This window comes from Sturnira hondurensis, unplaced genomic scaffold (genome assembly GCF_014824575.4).
Source record: "Sturnira hondurensis isolate 20B ecotype Veracruz unplaced genomic scaffold, ASM1482457v3 Scaffold0024124, whole genome shotgun sequence".
Lineage (NCBI taxonomy): Eukaryota > Metazoa > Chordata > Mammalia > Chiroptera > Phyllostomidae > Sturnira > Sturnira hondurensis.
In genome coordinates, this window is record NW_028096755.1 from 399,928 (window position 1) to 418,770 (window position 18,843).

Sequence of the window (18,843 nt, forward strand, 5' to 3'; positions counted from 1 at the left end):
GCCACCCATGGCTGCCCGGACGTGAAAAGTGTCGAACGGTTTAGAGGTTGCGGACTCAATTTCCCACGGTGCCCTGGCGTTTCCCACGACCTAGGGAATCCACTCATTCATTCATTCAGAAACTTTTCCAACCCTTACTATGAGGCTCCGTTATAGACACTGAGAACAAGGAGTGCACGCAGAAGACAAATTCGCTGTCCTCCAGCTTATCTCTGGTTGAAGGGAGCAGACAGCCCATAATACATACATTAGTTGGGGTGAAGAAAGCTGATTAAGTGTATGGAAAAATTTGTTCTCTATCTTTCAGGACTCCCGCGCTGTAGAGTCCCTTCCCTACTAGGTTTCGGTCCCCAGATACTATCTACTACATTTCCCAGCTTGCCCTGGGGGGCACACCTCCGGGCTACAGACTCCATTGCCTGGGGTTCCCCGGCCCATCCCCTCAATCAGATTTCCATTTGACTCTTGGGAGCACCGGACTTTCCAGGGCCCCTGTGGCCAGATAGAGGCTGGAATATAGCCGTTAGCAACGTCCACTTGATAGAGACTCTACTTCCCAGCTCTCCCTGCTGTTCTCTTCGGTCTTTGGACTGCATTTCCCAGCAAGCCCCGGGGCGGCGAGGTGACGCCAAGCGCTGGGCGGGGGCCGGCAGAGCCTCAGGCGGGCGGTGAGAGGAGAGCGGCAGTTCCCGGCGGCCCCGGGGCGGGCGGCGGCGGCTGGGGCTCGGCGCTCGCTCGCTCGCTCACTCACGGAGCGGGCGAGCGACGCGATGTCGGGCGAGGACGGCCCGGGGGCGGGCCCGGGGGCAGGGGCGGCGGCTGCCCGCGAGCGGCGGCGGGAGCAACTGCGGCAGTGGGGGGCGCGGGCGGGCGCGGAGCCGGGCCCCGGGGAGCGGCGCGTCCGTACCGTGCGTTTCGAGCGCGCTGCCGAGTTCCTGGCGGCCTGCGCGTGCGGAGACCTGGACGAGGCGCGCCTGATGCTACGCGCGGCGGACCCCGGCCCTGACGCCCAGCTCGACCCCTCCGCCCCGTCGCCCGCCCGCGCCGTGCTTGATTCCACCAACGCCGACGGTATCAGCGCCCTGCACCAGGTCAGCGCCCCCGCCCCTCCCCGGGCTTCAGCTGCCTCGCTCTGCGCAACCGCCCTCGCCCGTCTAGGTCCGCATCCGCGGTGCCAGACCTTGCCATCCTGGGCTGACTCCCTGTCGGAGCCCCCTTTCCGGGGGCTTTTCGGGGGCTCACGCACCTCGAACTCCCTTCTCCAGCCCTGAGCCACTTGAACTGGCCTTGGCCTTTACCGTCGTGCGCTTCCCTCTCCGGGACCCCAACCATGGCTGACGGCTTCAGTCCGTTCTGTCTCACTGGCCCCGGTCTCGTCACTACGCGCTGCCCTCACCCGACCCTGAGCGCCCTTTACCAGTGTCGCCTGTGCCACCCCCCACCGGTGCCACCTCACCTCTGCCATCAAATGCTGCCACGCTGTCCCGAGTCTGTGCCTCCTGTTTTGCAACACTCGTACTGCCGCTCGCCCTGCGTCGCTGCCTTCCAGGCAGGTACCACTTTCACGGAGGAGCATCCTCTCTCCTGTGCCTCTGCTTCCTCCTCTCCTGGTCCCTGCCCTGGGCCACCTCTGTGACGAGGCCCCGACCCTGTCATGCCTTTCGGGTTTCTCCCTTTCCCTACTCTTTCTCCCCCTTCGTCGGTGCCATCTGTTGCTGACTAAGGATGCGCTTCTCTGAACGAACGTTCACACTGCCTTCTAAGCTCTGCACCTTTGAAGTTGATGCTTCGCTTGTCTGGATCACCCCGCTGCCCTCCACTCCCACGCCCTCTTAATTCTCCTTCTGGGCTGGTGCCACCTCTTGCCTCCCACAGGGCGCCTTCTCCTAGGGATGTTTCTCCTGCACGCGCCTCCTCCTCACTTTCCCCTCTCTCCCTGTGCCCAGGCTAGGCCTGCATTGTCACCCTTATTCTGGGCTCCCTCAAAGCACCCACCTCTTCCTGGCTTTGGGCCAGCTCCTCATCCTCTGGTCATCTTGCTCTCTCTGCCCAGATAGCCTCTCCTTATGCGGAGTTGGCCGCCTTCTCCTTCCCACAGGCTGTGTCATCTCCTAGCTTTCTGTCCTGTTACCTTCCCGAGAGTTTTTGGTCCATTTCCTTCTCTACCTGGGCCCTTGTGCTTTTCTGGTGTTGGGTAATTTTATCTCTTCTCCCCACACCCCTCCTCAGTGGGACCACCAGGGCCAGGACTGGCCCCAGGAGAGCCTCCATCCCCTCCCCCATCCCTCTTCCTCTGATATTGATCCAGCCCCAGCCAGAACGCCTGGGGCTTGGTTGCTGATGGAGCCAGAGAGGACCCTGGGAAGGAGTTTGGCAGGGTGAAGGGGTAGGCGAGTGCTTGGAGAGGTCCGCCTCTCAGGAGGGGGAGCCCTGAGTTCTGATCTCAGATCTTCCGCGCTGTGACCACGAGTTAGTATCTTTTCCCTCTGTGCCTCGGTGTTCTTACCTGTAAAATGGGCCGGTCATCAGGCCCTCCCCAGCAGGGCGCTGGTGAAGGGGGAGGTTGTGTGTGTGCCAACTGCCTACAAGAAGCAGCCTGGGGGGTCAGTGGGGAGTCTCCCCCTGGTTGAGTGTGCTTCCTCTCTCCATTCCTGCCCCACCCCCAGGATTGTCCCTTGCAGAGGGCCTAGTGCCACCTGGGACATTTCTTCCACCTGGAGGAGAATCCCGCTTCCCTGAGGCCATGTAGGGTCTCAGAAGTTGGTCAGAACAGGAGGGGGTCCTCAGGCTTCAGTGTGCCCCATTTTCTGCCACTCTCCCCACCCCTGGCTCCGCTGGACCTTCGCTACGAGGCTCCTGGCCCTGCTCTCCCAGGCCCTGTTACCCAGCATCCCCCTTGGCCTGGACCCTGCAAAAGGCCCCTCCAGCCTGGCACGCGGCTGTTCAGGTGGGATCCCTCTCCCACTTCAGGCCACCACTTGGTAAACCTGCTGCCAGGGCTCCTAGGTGGCCCGAAGGGCTTTAGGGCGCCCCAGGTTAGGGGCGGAGGGAGGAATTCCTGTTTCAGATCTCGGGGCCGGCCAGTGGGAGAGCCGGCTGTGGGTGAAGTCTGGGCCTGGGGTCATCAGGGCATTGCTGGTTTGCCGGACACGGGCCTGGTTTCAGCACCGAACATGCTCCAGGGCCCTGGAAGGCCCCAGGCCCGGGCAGATTGGGATGGCTGCCCCCCAGTCTGGGTGAGGCCTGGGCGGTGGTTTCTGTTCTGAATCCTGCCCCAGCGGGTCCCCAGGCACCAGCCCCCTACCCCGCTAGTGTCCCTGGGAGTTCGCAAGCCTCAGACTGGTATACCCTCCTCCTCCCCAAAGTTGCCTTGTGACTTCGTGGCTAGGGGTCTAGATTAGCAGGAGGGTCTGAGGTCTGGCTCAGCAGGAAGGACCCGGGGAGCCAGGATTCTCAGGTCTGAATGAGGGGGTGCTGGGGACCTTGTCCCCCGGGTCTGAGGGAGGAGGGGCTGGGGCCTGGATTCTTGGGTCCCTGGTGCCCCAGGCCTCAGGCGTCTTTCACACGGATGCCTGTGCCGGGCCAGGTCCTTGAAAGGGAAAGGCCCATCTCCCTCCTTGCCCCCCTCCCCCATCGCCATGACAACTGGGTGGAAATAAACGGAGCCCAGAGTTCATCCCGTTCCCAGGGCACGTGTGGCCCCCCTCTCACAGCCTGAGTTTCCATGACTTAATGTTCTTGGCCCTCACAGCTTCCTCCCCCCTCTGCCGATGGGCAGTTTTCAAGGGGGTTAATTTACCCCGCGGACCCAGGGGTCCAGGCCCACTGCCTCCTGGGGATGCGCCCAGTGTGTGCAGGTGCCCTGGGGCTTTTCTCTCTGGAGCTTTGACTCTTCCTTCCTGAAACAGAGTCCTGAGGGCGGGAGGAGCGGGACCGTGCCCGCCCAGCCCCTGGGCCCAGCGCCCTGTGTGCAGTGGCTCCTTGGTGCGAGGGGGCTGCCCTTCTTCTGGCCCCAGGTCCCGGGCCCACGCTGACACAGCCTGTCCCACTAAAGGAGTCCTGCCCTGGCCCTTCACTCTGCCCACAGGGGCCCCTCAGGGCATGAGGCAGGGCCACGGTGGGTTCCTGGAAAAGGGACTGTGGGGCAGGTTACGCTAATGGGCACCGGTCAGGATTCCTGCGTGTGCATTAGAAGCACCCCTCTCTTCTCTGTCCAGTTCTGACTTGCAGGGAGCCGGGACCCCCTGTGCCTGTGGTCTCTCCTGAGCCCTGGATGCCCGGCTGTCCTAACCTTTGGGAACCCAGGGGTGCCGCAGACAGCTGGGTGGCTGGAGGGGTCTCCAGGCTCCAGGTTGCTGCCCTTCAGGGCTTGTCTCAGGGCCAGCGGTGTCACTTCCTTGAATTTCGCGGCTGCTCGGCCCCTGGATCTGCCCAGACGTCCCCGTCGGGAGTCCTGCCTGACGGGCTGTGTGGGGTCTGGATGAGCGAGCACTGATGGATGGCCCTGCCCCACCCCCCAGGCCTGTATCGACGAGAACCTGGAGGTGGTGCGCTTTCTGGTGGAGCAGGGCGCCACGGTGAACCAGGCGGACAATGAGGGCTGGACGCCCCTGCACGTGGCCGCCTCCTGCGGCTACCTGGACATTGCCAGGTGAGGCGGGGGGAGGTGGGCAGGACCTGACGGAGCTGCTGGGACTCAGACCCTGACCCCTTAGCCCTGAACTCCTCCCACCCCCAGGTACCTGCTGAGCCATGGGGCCAACATTGCCGCTGTCAACAGCGATGGGGACCTGCCCCTGGACCTGGCCGAGTCGGACGCCATGGAGGGACTGCTGAAGGCGGAGATCGCCCACCGAGGTGGGCCCCGGCTGCTGCTGGGGGTGGGGCTCCTCCTCCCCGTGGCCTCCAGGTGCAGAGCTTGGGAATCAGCCTGTTGGGACTTGGAGGCCATCCCCCCACCCCCATTTCCTAGGACTTGCTGTGCCTCAGTTTTCATACCTGTGAAGTGGGCATATAAGTTACTCCCAAGGTTGCGTGGCGCCGTAAATGAGTGATCATGTGAATAGTTCATGCTACCACTGGGCACAGAGCTACAGCTCGGACTGACATGGACCCGAATGTCATTTTATCCTCTGAGTAACTGAGGACGTTGCTGGGGCGGGTGGGGGGTGGTGGTGGCGGTTAAGGGGGCTGGCGGCTCATCCAGAGCCGGGTGAGGTGAGAGAGGCGGGACCTCCGGTGCAGGTGTTTTCAGTAGTGTCTGCTGAAGGGAGCGGACTGCGAGGTTCCCAGGGCCTGGTTTCCCGTGCTCAGGATCACGGAACCCCAGGGGTCCTTTGTAGGGGCCCAGAATCCCCCTATGTGGCTGGCCATGTTCATTTCCCTAAGGGGAGAGTGCGTTGCTTCTAGCAGGTTCTCACACACATGCACCTAAAAATAGCTGTCTAGGAGGAGTTGACGTGAGGGCTCGTGGGGCGGGCTGCGGCCTGGCCGCCCTGGAAGCAGAGGGTGGGGGGCAGGTGGGCTAGAGGACGCCCGTGGGATCCCTGCAGGAGCCCCGGGTTGCGAGTGTGGCTGCCGGTGTCCGGCGTCTTGGGTCGGAGGGTGAGACAGTGCCGCCCCCGGTGGAGGGCAGGGTCTGGTCAGGTGCCCTGCCGCAGGCCAGGGCGGGACTGGTCAGGGCCTGGCCACGTCTGGGGCCTGGGAGCCCTGCTTTGGTCAAGGTCGGGGAGCGAGGAAAGCAGAGGAGAAGCTGGGGACCCCCTCCCCTCCTGCAACCTCGCATTTGGATAAACGTTCAACTCAGCTGTCGTGACCTTCCCGGGGGTTCCCCTGTGCAGTAGAAGGGTTACTTGGGCACAGTTCACGGGGGTACCATTCACCGTCCACACAGCTCACCTCTTAGTCGGTGCGGGTGATTCTGATCCCACCGAGAGCAGCGCGCACCCTCCAGCCGTCACCTTGGTCCCTGTCACCCTTGCCCCAGGGAACCCCCCCCCCCAGGCCTTCTCTGTGTGTGGGTGTGCCCAGTTTGGGGTGTTTCATATACACGGAATAGCGAGCGACTCATCAGTTCTGTACCTTTCGGGCACATTTCTGTGGGCTCTCCTCCCCCTCCTTCACCCCCCTATGTAAATCCGCCCCCTTTTTCTTCCCTCCCTCCCTGGCTTCCTCCCTGTCTTTCCTGAAGCATTTCAAGAACTGGTTGCTGACACTGAGGCCTCCGCCGGACACAGGAGCCAGTGTCCCCTAGAGCAAGGACACTGTCCCGGGAGCTGAGTGGGGTGTGACATGGATGTTCTGCGGGCAGCATCGGGACCACTGTTATCTGCTGGGCAGGGGGGCCTTCTCTGGCTCAGGACCCGGGGTCACTGTGGGAGACAGGTCCTGTCGGTCTGCCCCGTGCCTGGTGAAGTTAACCTTGAACCTCGTTCGGGGTGTTGGTTCAGGGTGTCGGCCAGGTGCGTCTTCCTTTGTGACAGAAGGTGGGCGGTCCGCAGAGCGATGCGTGCAGGTTCCTTCTGGGGGTCTCCCCCTGGAGTTCCGGGGCGGTCTGGGCGTCTGCGAACTCTCGGACATCCTGGGTTTTTCTGCAGGGATAGCCCTTCACGCACATCAGCTTCTCAGAGGGCCCGTGCTCCACGAGACGTCTGTGGGGCGAGGAGAAGGGCAGGGGGCTGTGGGCCGGCAGGAGCTAGGCTGCACGGCTGGGGCAGGACGCCACTGCTCTGAAATCGGGGGCCTCTGTCCATGTGGTTGCACGACCCTCGTCCTCACACGGACGCCTCGGCAGATCCTGGACTTGCCCCAGCTACAGGGAGGGCGCCAGCTTTTGCCCCACGCAGGACACACCTGGGTGGCAGAGGAGAGCCCTCCAGCGTGCTGAGCCTCCAGGCAGGTGCTGGGCACCGTCTGACCCTGGCAGCCACACACAGCAAGCCCAGGACACGGAGGTGGACAGAGGCTGGACACTCAGGGAAGGAAGGCGTGGTCAGCGGCGAGGACGCTGCCCAGAGCGTGGCTGCTGTTTCTTTCTCTGTCATGGTGTCCCCGCTGCTGCCCTGCCTCTCTTGCTGTCTGCCTCTCGGCCAGGCTGCTGGTCACTGGTCAGTGAGAGTCTGGCCTGCTCCGCCCGAGCACAGCTCTCGTCCGGCGCGAAGGCCTCTGGTGCAGTGGACTGAGGGCTGAGTTAGGCAGCACCCTTTGCAAGGACCGGAATCCCATCACGGCCCGGCTCAGCTCACCCGCATTCACAGCAGTGTGGATGCAACCCAAGTGTCCATCGTCGGGTGAATGGATGAGGTGTGGCCCGCCACACCATGGAACACTACTCAGCCTAAAAAGGAAGGGACTTCTGACGTGGACGAACCTTATGGGGACAGTGTGCTGAGTGGGATAAGCCGTCACAGCAACGCAGATAGTATCTGGTCCCATTTATGTGAGGTGCCCCGTGGTCAGATGCACAGGCACAAGGCAGAACAGGGGTGACCGGGTTGGGCGGCATTGTTCCAGGGGGACAGAGCTTTGTAAGACGAAGGGTTCTGGAGGTAGATGGCTTTGTGGGGTGTCCTGCCGGGTGTGGAGCACGCTCCCCGCCTGCCGCCACAGTGGGGGACACAGCGGGGACTGTGTGTAAGTGCGTGAGCATGGCTGTGTTCCGGCGACACTGTTTACAAACAGAGACACGTCCGCAGTGACAGGAAGTGGCTTGGTGGTTGCGGTGCCGGGGAGTGAGTGCTGACTGGTACGGGGTTCAGGAACGGCGGGTACGATGGCCGCACACCATTGAGCATGTGCTAAATGCCGCTGACTTGTATGTTTTAAAGTGAGTTTGGTGAATCTGGCGTTGTCTTTGCTTTGCACCACCACACACACCAACCCGTGGCCTGTACCCTCAGGCTGTAGTTCGTCAGCCCTGGACGAGCTCTGTCCGTGGACACAGGCAGATCTCCGCTAAAAGCACATTTGAGAAGGATGAGCACGAACACCCCAAACTCACTGTGGTGGCTGCATGAAGTCAGTAAGCTTGGCCTTTCCCCTCCCTCTACGGGCACATTCGGCTGTGACAGCATTGGAGGCAGGTGATTCCCTTTAAGGAAGTGGTGGAGGGGGAGAGGGGGGGCCGGTGCCTGAGTCCCCAGCACACTCCAGGCCTCTCCACTCCAGACCGGGCCCAGGATCTGGGCCCTAACCAACTAGACGTTCCTGGAATAGCTGCCACTGTCCGCCCTGCCTGCCGGGAGTCCCAAGGTGGTGCCTTTGGCCGTCGGGTCCAGGTGCCAGCAGGTGGCGCCAACGCGAAGCCCAGACTTGGATGGATTCGGTCCTTGGCCCGGGGGTGGTGGGGATTGAGTTCATCGGGCCTAAGTTTGCAGCATTTGGAGTACAGTTAAAACAGAATACACATTTGTGAGAGCCAATTGGTAGGTGTATTTAAATAAAGAAAGAAAGAAACCCAGGCGAAATTAAGTTTATCAGTATATTCCTTAACCCAGTGTCTCCAACACATCATTTCAACATGTGATCAATGTAGAGAGTGATTCATGAGTCACTGCACACTTTGTTTCAGACCTCCAAGTCCAGCATGTTGTTTTTTTATGTTTACAACTTTTAAGCACATGGGTGCTGCGCAGTGGCCATGTGGGCGACAGCCACCCTGTGGGGCAGCTCAGCTCCACATGGCACTTTGGCAAGCGTGGGGAGTTTGCCCAGTTGGAAAAATAAGAGGCAGCAATAAACTGCCCGGGAAGAAGATAGAGACCAGTTTTGACTTCCAGCTCCATAGTTTTGCAGGCGAAAGAATATAGATTCTCCATGACATCCACAGCCTCAAGTAGGCTGTTTTGACCCAAAATCAACTTAGTATTTTATTTGAAGCCATACCTTGCCTTTTTCACCCATAAATGCAGCCCAACTTTCCATGGAGCTGATAGCTGATTGGCTGCAACAACATTGGCTAATGAGGGGGCCAGATTGTTTTAAGTGTTGGCGCGGCAGGGAGCAGGGATCAGCCCTGGGAGGAAAGGCGTTCCCAGTCCCCCCCCAACACCTTTTCAGTGGCTTTTTCTGGGTTTATCCTACTCATGAGTGACCAAAGTGATAATGGTGACAAGATGCGTGAAGATGGCGGGCTAAGGATTGCGTCCGGAGTGACAGGGAGAGTTAGATGTAGTCAGATGCTGGATCTGCCCAACGGACTTCAGGTTTTATACCTAAAAATAACGATAAAGGTGATGCTTTGGTTGAGGGCCACGTGGACGGAGAGGGACGGGGCAGGGTGCAGGGTGAGCTGCTCTTGCTGGACCTCGGGCTGTGAGTCTCACCTGTCACCCCTCCTCCTCCTCCTCCCAGGTGTGGACGTGGAGGCAGCCAAACGGGCTGAAGAGGAATTGCTACTTCACGACACCAGGTGCTGGCTGAACGGGGGCGCCATGCCCGAGGCGCGGCACCCCCGCACCGGGGCCTCTGCCCTGCACGTGGCCGCAGCTAAGGGCTACATCGAGGTGATGAGGTGAGCGGCCCGTGAGGACCCTCCCTTTCCCCCGCTCCTTCTGTGGGGCCAGTCGCTTCCTTCTCGTTGTCTTACACCTTCCTGTGGATTTTGCCTGTTCTCACTCTTCCTTTTATTTTCAAGATTTAATTTATTTATTTTTAGAGAGAGGGGGAGGGAGGGAGAAAGAGAGGGAGAGAAACATCAGTGTGTAGTACTGAAGACCTGGCTCACAGCCCAGGTATGTTCCCTGACTGGGAATCGAACCAGCGACCCTTTGGTTTGCAGGCCAGCACTCAATCCACAGAGCTATACCAGCCAGGGCCCATTCTTAACATACGTACTTAAGGCCATGTATTTGCCTCCAAATACAGCCTCAGCTGTATCCACATGTCTTAATGGGTAGGCTTTTCGTGGTCATCCAGTTGAAAGCACTTTCCATCGTGTATATTTTTCTTCTTGACCCATGGATTATTTAGAAGTACATTCTCTATTTCCAAACGCATGGGGTGCATTAAAAAACAAATGCATTGTTTCATAATGTGTTTCCCGGCTGAACTGCGCTGCAGTCAGAGAATGGGGCTCTGTGTGAGTCCAGATTTCTGAAATCCGCCATGACGTCTGCTTTATTTTTTTCCCCTAGTATAAGCAAGGTGGAAAAGAATCCTGTCATCAGGCATTCTTTGCTGTAAGTGGGTTATTAGGTCAGCTTCACAGTCGTGCTTGCTATTTAAATCCACGTCCTTAGTGGTTTTCTTCCCCCACCTGCTTATTCTGTCAGGGAATACAAGAAGTGTGATCGAAAACAAAAACAAAAGCAAAAAACCCGTGATTGTGGGTTTTGCCCATGCCTCCTCCTGGTTCTGTGAACCTCTGTTATATGTTTAGAGGCTGGGTCGTTCGGTGTGCATCGTGTAACTTGTTACGGTGAACTCTCTGTTTCCGTCATTCACCTTGGTCCCATCCACACCTGGCCGCCCCACCCCCTTCTGTTGGAGTAGTCCTTCCTGTTCTTATTAAATCCCCCCTCTTCTGTGACCTTACATTTATTTTTAGCATGAAAATGGAGTCAGGATGAACCCCTTCAGTCTCTGTTCCCCCCTGGGAGATCAGCAGGCAGGTTTTCCAGTGAGGCGTCTAAGATGACCCCTGACAGCTCCCGCTTGTGCCCCAGCTGCTTAGCACTTGCTCCTGTGGCCGAGTGCCTCATCCCCGTTCCAGCAAAAGCCCTGGTCTGCCCTGGCTGGTGTGGCTCAGTGGATTGAGTGCTGGTCTGCGAACCAGAAGGCTGTCAGTTCGATTCCCAGTCAGGGCATGTGCCTGGGTTGTGGGCCGGGTCCCCAGTGGGGGGTGCATGAGAGGCCACCACACAGTGATGTTTCTCCTCCTCTCTCCCTCCCTCCCTTTCCCTCTCTTTAAAAATAAGTAAATGAAATCTTCTATTTTATTTTATTTTATTTATCTTTAGAGGGGAAGGGAAGGAGAGAAGGAGAGAAATATCAATGTATGGTTGCCTCTCATGAGTCCCCTGTTGCACACAGTCCCCATGTGCAACCCAAGCATGTGCCCTGACTGGGAATCGAACCATAATCATGTTCTTTGCAGGCCCACGCTCAATCCACTGAGCTACACCAGCCAGGGCAATAAAATCTTTTCTAAAAAAGCCCTGGGTGAAATGCTGTCATGCCCAGAAACACCCAGGAGGCAGATAACAGCAATTGCAGGACCCGAGGCCGAGGCGCTTTTGGGGAAATAGCAGGGCACCCAGCAGGGCTGGAGCAAAGAGAGCTTTGGGGGGCTGGTGTGTGACCGCCTCAGCAGGGCCACAGAGAGGACCTTCTGTTGAACAAGGTTCTCTGTAAACCTGCTCCTCCGTCTTTTCCCACCTTGCTTTAGCTTTCTCACTGACAGAGAGCCTCACTCCAGCTCCCTAAAGCAGGCATGTCTGCCCCAGGCCGAGTTTGCAGGCTTGCTCTGTCTGGAGTCGTGTGGTCTAAGGGGATAAATGTCTTCTGGGGAAGGACATCAGAGCCCTCAGCCTCGGCACTGGTGGCATTTGGACCAGATTGTCCTTTGCTGTGGGGCCGCACTCTGCACTGTAGGGAGTCGAGCAGCACCAGCCCGCTAGATGCCGCTAGCACCCGCCTTAGTTGTGACAGCCAGAATGGTCCCCAGACACTGCCAGCTGCCCCTGGGGCGGCTTGGCCCTGGCTGAGAACCAGTGCTCCCAGCTGCCGGGTTCCTGGGACTTCGCAGTCCCGGCCGCCGCTTCTGGGGTCTCACCCTTTTCATGGGCTTGGGCCCCCCCCCCCGCCACCTGCAGGTACAAGGAGCAGGGTACCAGGGGCCACTGCCGGGCCAGGGCAGGGGTCAGAGCTGTGGTACAGGGGTCCCTTGTGGGGAGGGGCTGCTACCACCTGGCCCAGGAGGCTTTTCTCGCTGTTGCAGCTGGTGCTGCCACCACAGCCTCGGCCCAGACCCGTCTCCTGGTCCTTGACCCTGAGCCTGTCTGGCCCCCAGGCTGCTTCTCCAGGCTGGCTATGACCCTGAGCTCCGGGATGGGGACGGCTGGACCCCACTGCATGCAGCGGCCCATTGGGGCGTGGAGGACGCCTGCCGCCTGCTGGCTGAGCATGGTGGGGGCATGGACTCGCTGACCCATGCGGTGAGGGCCTTGGTCCCCCTCGGGATAGGGTTGGGGGGGATGGGAAAGCCTGCACACTTCCTTCACCCTCTGCCTCTTCTCCCCTCTCACAGGGGCAGCGTCCCTGTGACCTGGCTGATGAGGAGGTGCTGAGCCTGTTGGAGGAGTTGGCCCAGAAGCAGGAGGACGTGAGTCTTTGAGACCCCCTCTCCTCCCGTCAGCTCCTCCAGAGGTGGGGAGGGAGGGCCCCTGGTCCCCTGATTCCCCTGAGTCACTGCCCTGGGGACCTGCCCATTCCCTCTGATGACTGAGACCCAGTGGAGGGTGTGAGGAGGGCACAGCTGGGCAACTACAGGAGGCAGGGCCTGGGGTCCAGATGGACCTTGGGAAGCCAGGTGGGTCGTCTGCCCAGGCCCTCCCACCTGGATCTGGGCAGGGCCTTGTTTCTGGGAAACCAGGGAGTGGAGGGTGAAGAGGGTGGGCTCTGGCTCAGACTCCAGCTGTCCTGAATTTGCTGTGTGAGCTCAGGGAGGACACGAGGGGGCTGGGCATGAGGCCAGGTGCTCAGGGGCCAGGAGAAGTTTGAGCAGGTTGCCCCTGGAAGGTAGGGAGACCCCTCTGGGGACGATACCAGAGTCTGGGGAGCGGGAGGCCCAGGGAGAATAGGGTGATGGGCGGGTAACATGTGGTGCATGCATGTCTACAGGGGACCCAGGTGTCTCCTATGGACGCTGCACAACTGGCTGTCTGCAGGAGAACTCTAGCGAGTCCCCAGTCCCTCCCTGCTCCCCAGAGCACATGTGGCACGCAGCAGCCTCTGGACTGGGGATGTGGGGCCCAGGAGGCATCCCCGAATTGGGCCCCTCCCCAGCAGCCCCCTCTCCCCTGCAGCTGCGGAACCAGAAGGCGGCCTCCCAGACCCGGGGCCAGGAGCCCCAGGCGCCCTCCGGCAGCAAACACCGAAGGTATGGCGTCGCCCTGGGGGCAGGTGGCTGGAGGTGCCCAGGGCTCGGCCGACAGCTCCCGCTCCCCTGCCAGGAGCTCCGTGTGTCGTCTGAGCAGCCGGGAGAAGACCTCTCTCCAGGACTTGTCCAAGGAGCGCCGGCCTGATGGGGCAGGGGCGCCCCCCATTGGGGACGGGGATGATGATGAGAGAGAGGAAAGCCCCACAGGTGAGGGGCTGAGGGGCTGGTTTCCTGGGTCCGAGGGAGGAAGGGCTGGTTCTCAGAGGCGCCTGGCGTGTTCTTCTCACGGTCCCGTTTTCTTTCCCAGTGGAGCCACCCTCTTTGGAAACCAGAACCCTCAATGGAGTTTCTTCCCCACCGCCCTCTAGCCCTAAGGGCCCTGAGGTGAGTCTGGATGCCACAGAGGCTGTGCATCCTGAGGGTGGGGAGGGCTCTCATGAATCCTGTAAACCTCTTGTCTGAGCAGGTAGGGTGAAGACTACAGTGCCCAGAATTCTCCAGTGCAGCTGACTACCTTTCCTGGTTGCACCTGCCCCAGGGGCTGTTGGGAGTTGTAGTTCCTTTTTGGTCCTTCTGGGGGTAATATTTGAAATGTATGGGAAGAGGGACCCTTTCTCCACAACTGAGACCTTTCTGTTTCCCCAGACCGCTGAGGAGACCCCCCTCTCCAGGCGCTTTGGCCTCCGGAAGACGGGGAGCTCTAGTGCTCTGGGCCCCACGGACAGGTCGGGGGCTGAGGGAGCCTCTGGGGCTGGGCTGCAGCGCTCAGCTTCGTCCTCGCGGCTGGAAGGGACCTCCGCTCAGGTGAGTGGGGTGAGGGGCAGGGGACCAGGCCCTGCTAGTCCAGGAGAACACCCTCCTCCGTCTGTCTCTCCACAGGCCAAGGAGCCCCGTCTTGCCAGAATTACCCCCACCCCTTCCCGGAAGGTGCTAGAGCCCTCTGTCCCGTGAGTACCAAGGGTCTGGGCCCTGCTTGGGTGGGAGGCAGGTCTGGCTTCTAGCCTTGTCAGCGTGACCCCGAGCACCCCTGTCTGCCATCTGGGTGTGGTCCTGCTCTCCCCCATGCCCTGCCTCAGTTTCCTTTTGGCTGCATCAAGTGCACAATGAAATGTCCAAGACCATGGGGACCTGGCTTCCACCTGTCCCTTTTCCAACTCCGCATACCGCTGCCTCAGGGCCTTTGCTCCGGCTCGCCCCCCCTCCGGCCCTTGTGTCTCATCTCCTTCTCTGGGAGGGCCGCTCCCCCACCCCTGCCCCCTGCCCCCAGGCCACTGCTCATGTTGCAGGCCTGTCTGCACACCCACCCCTCCCGGCCCTGGTCCTTGCTGGGTTTCTCTTTCCCAGCGTGCTTTCCCCTCCTGAAGTGTATTGTGATGGTTATTGAGAGGTTTTCTTAGGCTCCACGGAGAAAGAAATGCCAATCAGCCATAAAGTAGGCAATAAAGAGCTTTATTGGGGCTTGTGCACCCTGGTGAAGTTCTCCCGGTCTGCAGGATGAGGCCGGGAGAAGTCAAGCCCAAGCAGGGAATGTAGTGGGGTTTTATTTTTGTTGGCTCCCCATGGGAGCTGGGGATCGGTGCCCTCTGAACAAAGAAGCAGTACAGCATTGGTGGTCTCTTCCTCGGACTCAGGTTACTTCCTCCTATCCCTACCCACCTTAACAGTTATCACATCTTTTCATGGTTGTTGTTTATTTTGCATCCTTTCTGCTCAGATTTGACTCAGGCAGCGGAGGTCATTTGTTGCGATTGCTCACGGCTATCTCTCGGAGGCCTGATTCGAGCCTGAGTAACCGTTGCCAAATGAATGAACCCACACAGGTGTGAGGGCTCCAGGCCTCCTCCCTCGGATAGTTGCACTCCTCCCTCCAGGACTCCAGAACCTGGATCCCCAGGCAAGCCAGCCGTCCCTGCAGCCTCCGCAGCGCCTACCGTGGAATCCCGGGACCGCCGGAGGTGAAGAGGCCCCTGGAAATTGTCTCCCCCACTGGGAGACAGTGGGGGAGCTTACCCAGAAGGCCCCGGGGCTCTGGGTGGGAGCTCCCAAGGGAGTGCTTGCCCCAGGGTCTACTGGGAGTTGAAGTCCGCTCGCAGAACTTGCCTTCCCTAAAAGTGTCAGCCGTGGGATGGGGGAGCCCTCCCTGAGGTCAGGGCCCTTTACGCAGGTCCTACCAGATGCCCGTGCGCGATGAGGAGTCCGAATCTCAGCGGAAGGCTCGCTCTCGCCTCATGCGCCAGTCTCGGAGGTCCACACAGGTGTGGGGGGGTGGGCTGGGGGCCTGGACTCCGGGGTCTGAGGGTCGAGGGGCTGGGGGCCTGAAGGGGCTGTGGCCCGAGCCCCGGGGCCTTGACTACCCGCTCTCTCTGCAGGGTGTGACTCTGACTGACCTGAAGGAAGCAGAGAAGGTGGCCGGGAAGGCCCTAGAGCCAGAGAAGTCCTGCCCACAGAGCCTGGTGAGAGGCGGCAGGGCTAGGGGACCGGGGAGTGGTGGGTACAGGAAGCCCTTGTCCTCTGACCCCTCTGCCCTGTCCCATAGGACCCGTCCCCGCCGCTCCGAGTCTCTGGGGTGGAGAACTCTGATGGCCCTACCCAGAGAGGTGAGGTCTGCCCTCTGGGAGGTGGTTCTCCTGAGCCCCCCCCAACCCGCCCCCCCACACTGCAGTCTTCCCGTTTTCCTGGAGTCTTGGGCCCAGGGACCCTGACACCACAGAGAGGGGGTTCCTGATTCTTGCCCCTCCCCCAGTAGAGGCGCCTGACGGGCAGGGTCAGGGACCACAGGCCGCCAGGGAGCACCGCAGAGTTGGCAAGGAGCGGAGAGGGCCTGCGGAGGTGAGGGGTGGGCCCAAGTGGGGTGAGCTGAAGTCACGGGGGGGGGGCCTCAGCAGGGGTGGGGGGCGGGGGAGTAGGGGCACACCCCCTGGGGCATCTGGCTGACCCCCACCCGGCCTACAGGGGGAGGAGGCGGAACCGGTGGACATCAGCCCAGAGTCCAGGTACAGGGTGGGCAGGGCAGGGTCTGGGCTGGCCCTTGGCTGCAGGGCTCACCCCCTGACGCCATGCCCTGTTTCCACGCCCTGTCTCCACCCTAGCACTCCCCAGGCCGGCCCTTCAACCCGAAGGCGGAGGGACCTTAAGCCAGAACCCCAGCCAGAAGTGGAAGAGCCTGACGGAGGCTTCAGGAAGGTTCGCCACCCCACCCCAGGGTCGGTGCCGTTAACCAGCCCTCCAAGCCTGCCTTTACACTCCCGCCCTACTGCCCATCAGCCCGCCCAGTCCCGCAGTGCGACCTCACTGCTTCACTTGACCTCACCTGTGCGCAGTTGGCCCCTCCCCGCAAACGTGCGGCAGGCAGCGTGGGCCTGACCACGTGTCCCTCCTTCTGGTGCCCCCAGCTCTACACAGAACTGCGCAGTGAAAACGAGAGACTTCGTGAGGCCTTGACTGAAACCACACTGAGGCTGGCACAGCTCAAGGTGGAGCTGGAGCGCACCACGCAGGTGAGGGCATCGAGGCTCTGCAGGTGGCCCTGGCATCCCTGTGCCTGCTGGGTGCATGGGCCTGGGGCCTCAGGACCTATCAGTGGGGGAGCGGGAGCAATGAGGGGTGGGGTCAGAGCTGGGCTCCGCCTTCAGGTGGGTGGGGCCTGAGCAAGGAGAGGTGGGAGGTGGGCAGGCAGCTAACTCCCGGGAGAAGGGACTGGGGGTGTCGGGCGGCCAGAATCCGAACCGCCCTTCCCCTTTTCCTTCTGGTCTCCCCTTCCTGGCCATTGCCATTCGGATGGTTCTCTGACCCCTGAGCTTTCTGTTCCCACCAGAGGCAGGAGCGCTTTGCCGAGAGGCCGGCCCTTCTGGAGCTGGAGAGATTCGTGAGTGGGGCAGCTGGGGTGGGGCCAGACGTGTCCCCAGCCTTACAGCCCTCTGCAGGTGTGAATGGAGGGGCCACACTGACCCTCTAATCTGGCCCTTTGACCTTTCCCCACCTTTCTCAGCCCTACTCAGCCTCTGGGCCTCCCCAACCCCCAGTCTCTTGGCCTCACCCTCCCCTATTTATTGCAGGAGCGCAGGGCCCTGGAGAGAAAGGCCGCTGAGCTGGAGGAGGAGCTGAAGGTGAATGATCATGGGCGCTGCGGGCCGTGGGCGCAACCTGCCCGGGGCCACCTGCTGACCCCCTCCCGTCCCACAGGCCCTGTCCGACCTCCGGGCGGACAACCAGCGGCTCAAGGATGAGAACGCAGCCCTGATCCGCGTCATCAGCAAACTCTCCAAGTGACTACGGAGGACTCGCCCCCGCACCCGCATTTATACCGCTGCTTCTGCCACACGCACCCCTTTCCCTGCGTGAACACGAGTGACAGGGCTCCTGGGGGGGCCTCTGAGAAGCCATAGCCTCCCCTTGGGAGCTCCAGACTGGGAGGGGAAGGCAGAGTCCCCAGGAGCCAAGGGGGGCCGCCTGAGGACGGGATGGAGGCAGGAGGCTGAGCCAGGTAGGGGGACCTTGCCAAGGGGGGACCAGGGCTGGAGGTGGGACCATGAAGGAACTGAGGACCAGGAGCCGCGAGGACCAGGAAGCGCCAGGACCAGGAGCCAGGGCCAGAGTGGCTGCCCGGAGGTCCCCTCTCACGTGTGACGCCACCCAGTCACCCCTCCCGCTGCTGAACAGGGATCCGAGAATGTGCCAAGTGTCCTGCCGGCCTCGGCCGGGCGGGCCTGTATATAGGGTCCGTGTGCAATAGGGGGGGACGTCTTCTATTTTTTGCTGCCCCCTCCCCGACACGGTCTGGGGCAGGGGGGGAAGGTATTTTCGAGACAAAGCACAGGCACCACAAATAAAAGTCGTGAAGTTGCCACTCGGTGACTGTGTCCCTGGCTGGAGGTGGGGCACTGCTCCTGCACCTGGCTGTGAGTGTCAGAGCGTGCGTACGGGTGGCCTGCTGACGGAGGTAGGTGCGAGCACCCACAGGGGGAAGCTGCTTCAGGAAGAGCCAGCCAGAGCTGAGGCCCTGACCAGGGCTGACATGGTCACAAGCAAGGTGGCTGTGTCATGTTGGGGAGCTTGGATCTTATCATCTCTGCTTTTGACACAGAGTTAAAATCTGAGTAATTCACATAGGAAAACCTGGAATTTGACTTGCGAAAGAATAGGAAGCTGTGACAGTGTGAGCCCTTCAGTCCTGCATGCTGACAGTTGGCTGGAAGTGAGTAGGAGCCGTCTTCCTCTCAGGTGGGGTATTCATTCTTCCTTTTATTCATTCATTCTTGGTCGTATTCAACATGCCAGGTCCTGTTCTACCTGTTGCCGACACAGTAGTGAACGAAAAAGGCAAAGACTTGAAATCTCTTAGGAGGAGAGATATAAGGCATCAGACAATAAAATGAGTGCATTTCAGGTGGTGGTGCTGTGGAGGAAAAGCAGGGGAAGGGGATAGGGAGGCTGGTGTGTGCACGTGTGGAAGGATGTGCACACGTGTGTTTTGTTCAGGGTGGCCAGAGTAGGCCTCACTGAGAAGCTGGCACAGGCAGACACTTGAAGGCATCAGAGAATGAGCTATGTCAGTATTTGAGGAAAGAGTCTTCCAGGTGTTGAGAAGAGCAGCATATGCAAAGGCCCTGGGGTAGAAGTGCCCGACATGTTGAAGCACAGGAGGACGCTGGTGTGGCTGGTGTGGGAAGTAGTAGGGGGTGGCGTTGGGGAGGTGATTAATGGTGGGTCGTGGTAAGGACTTGAGCTGTGAGGTGGGACCTGCA

At 60.5% G+C, this 18,843-nt stretch overlaps 1 protein-coding gene across 3 annotated transcripts; it reads left to right on the forward strand.

Moving 5' to 3' along the window:
* Window positions 1–685: 685 nt before the first annotated feature.
* On the forward strand, window positions 686–17,945 carry PPP1R12C (protein phosphatase 1 regulatory subunit 12C). 3 transcript variants are annotated; one of them, XM_037038043.1, is made up of 22 exons: window positions 686–1,091; window positions 4,521–4,651; window positions 4,739–4,857; window positions 9,352–9,511; window positions 12,011–12,155; window positions 12,248–12,322; window positions 13,026–13,099; window positions 13,173–13,306; window positions 13,407–13,483; window positions 13,745–13,903; window positions 13,979–14,046; window positions 14,920–15,054; window positions 15,264–15,354; window positions 15,469–15,552; window positions 15,636–15,696; window positions 15,843–15,928; window positions 16,052–16,092; window positions 16,189–16,282; window positions 16,492–16,596; window positions 16,914–16,964; window positions 17,155–17,205; window positions 17,282–17,945. In XM_037038043.1, the coding sequence occupies exons 1-22, from the start codon at window positions 771–773 to the stop codon at window positions 17,366–17,368; spliced, it is 2,349 nt and encodes a 782-aa protein (XP_036893938.1). In that variant the 5' UTR covers window positions 686–770; the 3' UTR covers window positions 17,369–17,945. The 3 variants fall into 3 exon arrangements, with proteins under 3 accessions (XP_036893938.1, XP_036893940.1, XP_036893939.1); XM_037038045.1 differs by having other exon boundaries at window positions 15,846–15,928; XM_037038044.1 differs by having other exon boundaries at window positions 13,410–13,483.
* The last annotated feature ends 898 nt before the right edge of the window (window positions 17,946–18,843 follow it).

Coding starts and splice junctions, on each gene's coding strand:
- PPP1R12C (XM_037038043.1), top strand. CDS start 771: ATGTCGGGCGAGGACGGCCCGGGGGCGGGCCCGGGGGCAGGGGCGGCG. Junction 1,092..4,520: donor GTATCAGCGCCCTGCACCAG/GTCAGCGCCCCC, acceptor CCCACCCCCCAG/GCCTGTATCGACGAGAACCT. Junction 17,206..17,281: donor AGCTGGAGGAGGAGCTGAAG/GTGAATGATCAT, acceptor CCCGTCCCACAG/GCCCTGTCCGACCTCCGGGC.